This window comes from Mirounga angustirostris, unplaced genomic scaffold (assembly GCF_029215605.1).
Source record: "Mirounga angustirostris isolate CCGP_5_RB_7025 unplaced genomic scaffold, mMirAng1.0.hap1 SCAF_2, whole genome shotgun sequence".
Classification (NCBI taxonomy): domain Eukaryota; kingdom Metazoa; phylum Chordata; class Mammalia; order Carnivora; family Phocidae; genus Mirounga; species Mirounga angustirostris.
This window is the reverse complement of record NW_026991710.1, coordinates 56,211,197-56,222,826: the sequence shown is the minus strand read 5'-3', so window position 1 is coordinate 56,222,826 and position 11,630 is coordinate 56,211,197. Positions and strand designations below refer to the sequence as shown.

Below are 11,630 nucleotides of genomic sequence, written 5' to 3'. Positions count from 1 at the left end.
GGATTCAGTTTTCTGTTGAGGCATCTCAAATGAAAATCATTCATGGGTTTATAATTCCAAAAGCTGTTACTAGATTACCAAACACAAGGTCTGCCTTAATGCTATCAAATTAAACCATGGCAACTGATACATCTAGTATCCATCTGTTTCAAATTCCAATTTCATGTTTGAGTTTATAAAATAACTGAAAGCAATCAGATTATGTATATATTATGTATGTCATGTAGAATATGTATATTTAAATCTGGTAATTTGGTTAATTAAGGACTAACAGAAAAAGTTGACATAAGGTACAATTGGGACCTTGAAAGGCTTTAATTATTTTCTCCTCCTTCTCTTCCCTTCATTTACTGTTCTAGGCATAACAAATGTCACATATTTGATTTGAAAACTTTATTATCTAGGAAATAAATTTGAGAACCCCTATTTAAACATTCTTAATGTACTCCTGACTTGAAGTTATTATTAATCTTCATGTTTAATGAAACATGTAAAATAAAGAGTTACTGCATTAAAGCATGGCTTTTGGGGGGATACTTTGGAAGAAAATACGGAAATCTGAGACCTACATCTCTGTCCAGTGCAGCATTTAAATTTCTGACTCCAACCGCAGTTGTGATTGTTTTTAGTTTGTTAGCTGCCTGGAGTGTTATTTTAAGAAAGCAGAAGCACCATCATTTGCACACTCCTTATAGATCACACACCTTAACCCTGACTTTAACTTCAGTTTCTCGAAGTGAAGTCAAGATGAAGAACCATTTGCTTTTCTGGGGAGTCCTAGCCATTTTTGTTGAGGCTGTTTTTGTGACAGGTATGTGGTATTTTGAAAACTAACCCACATAAAAGGAAAAATATAACACAGATCTGCTCTTCAGATTTAAACATTTATGTTTGTGCTTTGGTTAGCTAGCTAGCTGGTTACTTTTTCTAACATGCCTTAATCTTTATATGGGCAGTGATCTTTAAGCAGAGAAGACTCATTGTAATTCTTTTTATTCTTTTTTTCTCTTATTTGTTTGCCTACTATAACTTAGAGAATAAGAAAATATATATTTCTGGATAAGTATTGATAGCTATACTTATATAAATATTCATTTTGAATCTTGAAAATCAGTAATCTTCTCCTTGAGTATCTTAAATGAATATTCTGGAGAAATGAAGTAATAATTACTATAACTACAATATGGAATGCATTGAGATTTTACTTCCCCAGAGAGACTAATAATAGTTCTAACAACCTCCCTGGATCTGAGCCTACAGATTTATTATGACACTTTAACAATGTTTAATGTTACACAGGTTGCCTATGACTTGATGGTATAACTTTGGTTATTTTGTTTACTAACCTTTCAAACTACTGTAGAAAATGGAATACATTCTGAATATAGATGTAATAATTTTCATCTAGAAGGGTAATGAGTTAGAAGTTATATAATTTGGCCTGATTGTTTCTAACACTTACTGAGCTTATTCTTATTTCAGAACAGGGTATGATGTAATTAAGAATAGTCATTTTACATATATTTTTATACTACTTTAGCGTTAGAAATAATGAATTTCTAATAATATTTACACACAAAAATATTAGTATTAAAACATGTACAGTATGTGTATTTATGTATATATTTATGTATTTATGTATATAAATAAATGTTTATACATACCTATAAACGTATATGTAAAACGTATATAAAAGATCTATCATTTATTGAATACATACTATTTTCCACGCATTATGCTAACTGTTTTACATATACTATTCCATTTAATTCTCATAGTAACCATTTGAGGATAGGTACTATTAACATTTCTAACATATAGTTGAGTCCACTGAGATTTAGAGAGGTGAAATAACTTACCTACAGTCACACAGCATACACGTAGAACCCAGGCCATCTGACCCTATAGCCCCTGCTCCTAACTTCTTTCCTATTCTGCCTGTATTGGAGAATCACCTTTTAGTAAACTCATTATGTTCATATCAAGTATGTGTTGTTAAGTGTATTTTCTCATTTGTTTGAACTGAATTAAATTTAACAAATATTTATTGAGCACCTGCTATGTCTCAGGCACAATCTATAACAGGTTTATTTGGAAAAACATTGCCTGTAAGTAAGAATGTTAGAATCTTTTAAGTCTTGGTGAATTGACTGTATTTGTACATTTCCTGGTAGATATATTAGTTTTATTTTTATATAATAATAATATTTATATATAATAATATTTATATATAATAATATTTATATATAATAATAAATAGTAATAAAAATTAATAGTTTTTTCATTGGTTTCTGGTAAGAAAATAAATTATATACTATAAATAAAATATAGAACTTTTCTATATTTTGAGAAAAACATTTAATAAAATAAGACAAAATCAAAGAGGGAGACAAACTATAAGAGACTCTTAACTATAGGAAACAAACTAAAGGCTGCTGGAGGGGAGGTGGGTGGCAAGGTGGGGTAACTGGGTGATGGACCAAAAGGAGGGCACTTGATGTAATGAACACTGGGTGTTATATGAAACTGATGAATCACTAAACTCTATCTCTGAAACTAGTAATATGCTATATGTTAATTAATTGAATTTAAATTAAAAAAGAAAAAAAGAAAAACATTTAAGAGTCATGAATATAGGAGTAGGGAAGAGGACACCATTTAAGTCATCTTATTCTTTTCAAAAGTGTTAGGAAGAATTATGTTATTATCTTGATTTCATAATGTTTCTTCTCCAATACTATACAGAATTTTATCAGAAGATGTATTAAGAAGTTATGAATAATTCCATAATAATGCATTGTAAAGTATGTCCAACAATTAGAAGTACAAAACAATGGTCTTAAATGTTTTTGTAATGACAATTATCATCAAGACTGAAATACTGCAATTAGGTCCTCTCTGCTTTGGGACACCTCTGAAATAATTAGACTTACAGTTACAATTATATCTATCCTGATCATTTAACCTTTGTAACTTGAATTAATGTGCTAAATTTTTTTTTTAAGTTGAGGTTTGATGGGGTGATATTTTAAAGGCCATTTAGTTAAAATTATAGAAATAAAAAACATATTTAATGGGTTAATTTTATGGTAGTGGGTTATAAGTTTTTTTGTTTGTTTTAAGTATCCTACATTGAGTAAAAGCTAACATTGGTAAATTCTATCAAATTCAGTATTCTGATTGGGAAATTGTACTATAGTTTTGCAGGATGTTACCACTGGAAGAAACCAGGTAAAATGTACATGGGTTCTCTCTCTAGTATTTATTATGAGTGCATGTGATCTAAAAAAGTTTAATTTAAAAACAAAACAAAAATATATCAAACATTATTACTATTGTTTAATTAGCACTATTAAATAAAGTTGTTATTGATTCTTCAAATGCCTGTTAACTGATCTAAGTCCAGATAATAAGAAATTTTCTTTGTTTATTCCTTGCAACACTTACCAGACCTCTTTGTCCAATATTCAGATTAGACAATAAATGTTGATACTCAGAGTTAAGGCTTTAATGGTCATCTGTGTATCCATTCACTTATTTTTTTTCTGTAAACAGCATATTATATTAAATAGAGCTTGTACCTCACAATATTTTCTAAATTGTTTTTGTAAATTCATAGCACTTTACATGTATATATGCCATATCTTTTAAAATAATTCTTATAAGAAATAGTAATAAATATAGCACTTATTATTTTATTTGACTGAACCATTATGCCATGATAACCTGATTGTTATTATGAAAAAGAAGAATATAATTAAGTTTAGGAAAATTATAGTAGAGAATACTTAAAAGTCTCACAAAGTAGGGTTATCTTGGGGAAAATGTGCCTGTTTATAACTCTAATCCAACCTACAGATGAAAAAAACTGTATAAATGGGAGTTCAGGAAGGATGTGACACTTCAACTGGGACTTACAAAGTCTAATGTCATTTTTTGTTTACTTTTGAATAATTACTTTGGTCTGAGAGACATCTAGTCTAGATTTTTGTTTTCTCTATCATTTTGTCATTTGCCACTGATTTTTTACAAGGCTACATTATTCAGAGAGCTGTGCCTCTATTAAAAGCATTAGATGAAAACTAGAATTCTTTTAGCCTGGGTTCCCACAGACTGGGCCAAGGAAAAAAGAAAACAATTTGTTTGGAGTGCATTTGGATTTCCTTCACAATGCTGTGAGATTCCACTTAGCATTTTAGATTAGGAAAAAGGACAAAATTGGAGAAAGCTGAAACTGATCAACCATAAAACTTAGTTTTTCTACTGGAAAAAAGATAAATAAAAGTATAGAAAAAGACCTTTCTCCCCCTCTCTTCTTAATATGTTTTATCTTTCAAGCCCAAGATGAAGATGGAAGGACTGTTCTTGTTGACAACAAGTGTCAGTGTGCCCGGATTACTTCCAGGATCATCCCTTCTCCCGAAGATCCTAATGAAGACATTGTGGAGAGAAACATCAGAATTATGTATGTGGCACTTTAAATTTCTTTCTTTTTTTTTTCATGTTGTAAGCAGAGATACTTTCATTTATTAGCCATTGTTTGAGCGTATTGACTGTAATACCTATGTCTCTACTCTTTTTTTTTTTTAAGAGAGAGAGAGAGTAGTGTGGGGAGAGGGGCAGAGAGAGAGGGAGAGAGAGAATCTTAAGCAGGCTCCATACCCAGCATGGAGTCCGATGCGGGGTTCTATCTCACAAACATAGAATCATGACCTGAGTGGAAATCAAGAGTTGGTCACTTAACCAACTGAGCCACCCAGACACCCCTCTACTCCTCTTTTTGATGTGTAGCACTTACATGAACCTGTTTCTATAGATAATTATCTATGTATGTGTATATATGCATAGACTTTATATGAGGATTAAATATGCTAAATGGACAAAAATTAAATATGCTAATGAACAAAAGCATCTAGGACAGTGTTTGAAAACCCACAGTAGATACTCATACATGTGTATTATCTTTCTCATTATTTAAAGCTTTTCCTGATATTACTAGAGCCTTTACAATCTAATAAAGAATAGATCCATTCATTCAATCATTCATTCATTTGGCAAACATTTATTGAGAGCTACTGAATGCCACTGAGGATTAGAGCTGGTGATACAAAAATTTATATAAAGCACAGTCCATGCCATCAAATAATTTACAGTCTAGTAGGGAACTTCAAACAATTTAAAAGGCAATTACAATACAGTATTGTAAATGCTGTGACAGGAATCAGCACAAGATGTTATAGGAGCATTAAGGAGGGGCACCCGGTCCAATCCTGGAGGGTGAAGGGAGAGTGGCAGTGGGAGTCAGCCAGGGGTGTTTGGAGTTAAGTGGTGCAAGTGGCAGCTAGCAGGAGTGACCCAGGTAAGTGTGTGTGGGGAATGACAGGGTCGGTAGGTGAGGCAGATCATTCCAGGAAAAGGAAATGGGTGCTGTGCAGATTGTATGAAATCATCACATAACATGCTTCCCATGGTACCAGACACGCTAGAAGTACTTTGTAAATGTTAGAACTCGCTGTTTTTGTTATTGTTAAGACTTGGAGATGAGAAAAAGCATGGTAAGTTTGTGGGATTGCAAGCACTTGTTTCCAGCTAGCATGTAAAGAGGGTCGCACGGGGAGAGATGGGGCTGGAGAGGTGCAGGCATATCATGAAGGGCCTTCTATGCCATCGTAAGCATGCTCTGTTTTCTGGGTGGAGACACTGTAGGTTTTAAGCAGAGAAGAACATTAGGCTTGTATTTTAGAGGCCATTTTGGCAATAATGTGGCTAATACATTGGAGGGGTCAAGACTAAAGGAGGGTATTGCTACAATCTAGGAGAGAAATGGCAGTGTCTTAAACCAAGTGCACAGATTGCAAAGAATCAGAATCAACTGAACTGTGAGATGGCTTAGATATTGGTCATTACAGAGAGGCGGCACTCAGGAATGGTATCTAAGGTTTTGGCTTGATATCTATGTAGATAGTGCTGCTAAATCCATCCTCATGTTTTCCTTTGTGTCATTTGGTGAGGAGAAATGATGACATTTATGAAAAATGTAAAAATTAATGACATCATCTCAACTAGTTGATAAGTGTTACCTACTTTTTCATGGAACATCACCAAATCAAGAGGTCTGGAGTCCAGTTACAGTTTTACTACTTAGTTGTGTGAACTTGGGTAAGTCATTGAGATCTCTGGTTTATAATTTCTGCATTCCAAAAATATGGATAATAATATCTGTCCATTTATTCCACAAATATTGAACATATCCTACATGACACATATCTAGAAAGGCACTGAGAATACATAAATGGTTTTGCCTCAAAGAACTTATGTAGTCTGGGGAAGCAACTTCTCTGTAGACAAGCGACTGTGATATGGCATTTGTTATAATAAAGATATGTGAACTTCAGTGGGACGAAAGAGAAAGGAATTTGTTCAGGAGTGAGAATGGATCATCATAAAGAGGGGAAAACTTGAGCTGATTTTTAAAGGAAAAGCAGGGATTTGCCAGGTAAGCAGTGATCATTGACAGAGTTGTTTCTGTGAGGCTTATTTGGAATGGGAAATGTTTAAAATATGGCAAATTACCGTGAAATCGGAGTAATAGTGTTACTATAGAGTGGTTTTAGAGTGCTATGGAGTGCTAAATGTACTAAATTCCCGATGAAATAGTAAATACTGTCCCAGCAATATACCTATTATAAAAAAAAGCAATATCTGTTCGTTTCATTATTTTGATTTCTTTCTTTTGTTTAGTGTTCCTCTGAACAACCGGGAGAATATCTCTGATCCCACCTCACCAGTGAGAACCAAATTTGTGTACCATTTGTCTGACCTGTAAGAGATTTTCCTTCATGCTAATATAGATATGGAATTTAATAACTTCAAATTTGTTAGTAAGAATGTTTCTGAAAATATGGGGTGTGAACATTTACCAATGTAATTTGAGCTTTTGAATACATTAACTTCTATGTTAATTATTAGATATCATAAATTTATAAAATTTTATCACAGATAAAAGTTAGTTATAAATTCATTCTAAATAAGAAATTATTGCCAGTAGTACAGAAGGGCCAATTTGTCTTAATAGTTAAGTAATTGGATTTCAGACATATTAACATGCAGGTGTCTCTTTGGAAGCTATGGACTCCAACATCAAACAATTTTTTTTAAAGATTTTATTTATTTATTTATTTGAGAGGGAGAGCGAGAGAGGGAACACAAGCAGGGGGAGTGGGAGAGGGAGAAGCAGGCTTCCCGAGGAGCAGGGAGCCCGATAGGGGACTTGATCCCAGGACCCCGGGATCATAACCTGAGCCGAAGGCAGACGCTCAACGACCGAGCCACCCAGGCGCCCCCAATTTCTTTTTCTTAAAAATAGTCTGCCTTCCTTGTCACTATAAAGAACTTGTTTAATCCAGTACACGGGTGGGAACAAACCTAAGAAGAGTAGAATTTGCTGTATGGTATAGACAAAACATCATATTATCGTATCATTAATTATATTGTTTACTTTCAACTAATTTTTATATATTAAAGGTTGAAAACTCCCACTAATTATTGTTGTAGAGTAGCTGAGGTCTGAAAGGAGTCATGAGCAAGAGCCAGCTAATTTTGGATAGAAACGAATAGTCACTCAGATTCCGAGACAACATTTGATGGGGATTGTCAAATGAATATATTTATTTTTCAGCTGTAAAAAATGTGATCCTGTGGAAGTGGAGCTGGATAATCAAGTAGTTATCGCCTCCCAGAGCAATCTCTGTGATGAAGACAGTGAGACCTGTTACACCTACGACAGAAACAAGTGCTACACAAATTGGGTCCCATTTACATATGGTGGTCAGACCAAAATGGTGGAAACAGCCTTGACCCCGGATTCCTGCTACCCTGACTAATTTAAGTCGTTGCTGACTGCACAGCTACTTTTCTTGAAAGGCTCTTCATTTTGATCCAGAAGTTAATATATTTACTACCAATGATATTGAAACCGTGATTTTTTTTTGTTAATATAAAACTACCCCCCAAACAGAAATAGTAACATTATTATTTTTACTGAAATTGCTTTTCAACTGTATGTTCTCACTCTAAGTGTTGAAATCTCTCATAATCCTTGCCCAAAGGGGTATATGACCTTAAAAATACAATTTCTAGCATTTAAAAATAGACAAGAGGAGAAAATAAAATTCAAAGAGTAAAAATCAGAAGACATAATTAAATTTCACTTTTTGTTTTTTTTGGCCTTGCCTTGGAGAGCCAGAGCTTTTGCACCTTCCACACTATTCTCTTTTTAAAAGTATCACGTGCAGAGAAAATTTATATGTAAACATAGGTCAATTACATGTCTTCCCTAGAAAAATTATAATTAGAAAACATGTTTTGGAAATATTTGCAAAAATAATTCAAAATGGGATCTCCCTTTATGAAACCAATGAGCTAAAAGTGACATAATTAAATGCATAATTGAAAAATATATTTTGACATAGCACAGATTTGGTGGCAGATGATACAGACTTTTTTTTTTTTGATAATCAGGCTAGTGTAAGAAATTCCCATTGGAAATCATCTATGTTGTAACTGAGTCTAATGAAATATGTATCCAAAATATGTATTCTCTAGCACAGCTTGAACAATTAAATAGATTCATAAGCATATACCTGTGTGAAATAATTTATTGAAAAGTTTACTAGTGTTAACTTTGTTGCATGTGAGGTAAAATATAATTTATTACTGATGAGCAGTTTGTAAGTATGGTATAATTATGCATTAATCACTGAATTTGTATATGCACATATTTGAAGTAGCTTTGTCATTTAAATCTAAAATTAAATTAAAAGGCAAGGTCCCTCTTGACAAGCATAATGTTTATCACGGCACATAAAACTTCTTATGGCAGAAAGCCAAGGCCACCTGACAGACATATCCAAGGGTTCTGTGGAAAGTAAATGCTGACTCTGGATTTAAAATAACGGGAGGCTGATTAGTAAAAGTCAGTTTCCTGAAGAGGCATTGTTCTGTTTTCTTTTTTTTTTAAATGGTAACAGTAATTTTTCATAATTTCCACCGTGTTCATACTGATTATTCAGTGTTTTGTTGTTGTTGTTGTTGTTGTTGTTTTTGGGGGGATAAAGCTGGGACACTCTCATGCTTCAGTAGGAATCATAGTTGATGCACTAAAGACACATCATTCTTGACTAATCTAGTGTGTGGTTTTGGCCAAGTTTTTGAATTTTATCTAATCAGTCAACATTTTTTAAATATTTATCACATGCAAGGAACTATGCTACATTTTTTGGTGATTAAGCTGTAATAAGTGCCCTCAAAACAGTCATCACCACTCAGTCCCCAGACATCTGCTCAGTTATCTTCTCATGAAGCTCACCCTGTTTTTAAAAACTGCAAACTCTCCTTATCCTGGTTTATTTCTCCCCATGTACTTATCACCCTCTAGTGGACTATACAATTTACTTATTTATCATTTTATGGTTTCTCTCCCCCACTAGAGTATAAGGTCCACAAGGGCGGGCATTTTTATTTTGCTCAGTGATGTATCCCTAGCACCCAGAATAGTGCCTGGCACATTACATATTTGTAATACATATGCCTCAATACATATTTGCAGAATGAACGAACATGAATACAGCTTACTTGAGGAGACAAGACATATGCATAAATAATGACAATCATTTGACAGAATCTCATACAGGCAAACAAATAGGGTCCAAAGTGTTGTGAGAATTTATGGGGGACTTCCTGTTGGGGAACGTGATCAAAAAAAATGTGGCCAGTGGCGCCTGGGTGGCTCAGTTAAGCGGCTGCCTTTGGCTCAGGTCATGATATTGGGGTCCTGGAATCGAGCCCAGCATTGGGCTCCCCCCACTCAGTGGGGAGCCTGCTTCTTCCTCTCCCTCTGCCTGCCCCTCTGCCTACTTGTGCTCTCTGTCAAATAAATAAATAAAATCTTAAAAAAAGAAAAAGGGGCACCTGGGAGGCTTAGTCGTTAAGCATCTGCCTTCGGCTCAGGTCATGATCCCAGGGTCCTAGGATTAAGCCCCGCATGGGGCTCCCTGCTCCGCGGGAAGCCTGCTTCTCCCTCTCCCACTCCCCCTGCTTATGTTCCCTCTCTCGCTGTGTCTCTCTCGGTCAAATAAATAAATAAAATCTTAAAAAAAAAAAAAGATGTGACCACTGATTGACCCATGAGCTGGACCTGGGCACTTAGAACTTTCTCTACCCCTCCCCTGTCTTTGGAATGTGGGTTCCTCTAGCCTTTCTAGCTCCTGGAGCCTGCTCCAAGGACATTGCCTTGAGATAGTGAGGTGGTGTTGAAAACACCTGCATGGTATACATGCTTGAGCCCAGTTAAGGCCTCTTTATAAGATTATAAGATTTGGTGGGCAGGTGAGGGGATCCATTCATCCTGTTGCTGCCCAAGACAAGCCTCGTAGGTAAGTTCCCTTTGTTATTATTAAAATTGCCACCTACCAGCATGGAGTGGCCTGCTTCTTTCTTTGGTCTCTCCCTGACCTCTGTGTCAAGGGGCTGTTTCAGATTATACCAGGAAAGTTCCCCAGAGGTCTGTGAACCTACATTGCTGCCCTCCCCTGCCCCCAGTTTTATTGAGCTATAATTGACATATAACACTGTATAAGTTAAAGTGTACAGCATAATGACTGCATATGTATCTATTGTGAAATGATCATCACGATAAGTTTATTTTACATCCGTCACCTCATACAGTCACAAAAGATTTTTTTTCCCCTGTGATGGGAATTTTAGGTGGAGACTGTTTCTGTAGAGGGTCCTTTGCTCTTTCCCCATCCTTCCTTTAGTTTTTCTGCATACCCAATAGAGGGCATGGGGGGGACGTCTGGGTGGCTCAGTTGGTTAAGCGCCTGCCTTTGGCTCAGGTCAAGCTTCCGGGGTCCTGGGATCGAGTCCCACATGAGGCTCCTTGCTCAGCGGGAAGCCTGCTTCTCCCTCTGCTTGTGCTCTCTCTGACAAATAAGTGAATAAAAGCTTAAAAAAAAAAAAAAAGGAAAGCACTTTTGGCTATTGTGGACATTGCTGCCATAAGAGACTCTTAACCAAAGGAAACAAACTGAGGGTTGCTGGATGGGAGGGGGTGTGGGGAGATGGGGTTACTGGGTGATGGGCATTAAGGAGGGCATGTGATGTGATGAGCACTGGGTGTTCTATGCAACTGATGAATCATTTAAAGTCTACCTCTGAAACTAATGATAGACTATATGTCTATATGTTAATTAATTGGATTTAAATTAAAAAAAGTTTTTGTTCCCATGTTGCAGATTCTTGTAAGAAAGACCCTTATTCCAGGGTTATTGCCTCATTAAATGACAGCTGAAAGAGGACTGCAAACTTACAGTTCTGTAGGTCTTCATTCTTTCAGAAGTTCAGTTAAACTCTAAGACCCAGCGTATTAATAACAATTTGGCCACTTACCATGTGCTAAGACAGTATAAATCCAGAGCAGCTGTTGGCTCTTAAATGAGAGTTGTTGAAGAAAGATTAACATTCATTCATACGTTTGCTTGTATCATTGGATAATTTAGCAGGGGAACACAAAGGAATCGGTGTAGAAGAGGCAGCTCTGAAAAGACACTTGGCTCTTTGCAGGACGCTTA

General features: G+C 35.4%; 1 protein-coding gene across 1 annotated transcript; it reads left to right on the top strand.

The window, feature by feature from the left end:
* Nucleotides 1–670: 670 nt before the first annotated feature.
* On the top strand, nt 671–8,644 carry JCHAIN (joining chain of multimeric IgA and IgM). The gene is made up of 4 exons (XM_045881056.3): nt 671–811; nt 4,339–4,465; nt 6,742–6,822; nt 7,679–8,644. Exons 1-4 carry the CDS (start codon nt 748–750, stop codon nt 7,881–7,883), a joined length of 477 nt encoding a protein of 158 aa, XP_045737012.1. The 5' UTR covers nt 671–747; the 3' UTR covers nt 7,884–8,644.
* The last annotated feature ends 2,986 nt before the right edge of the window (nt 8,645–11,630 follow it).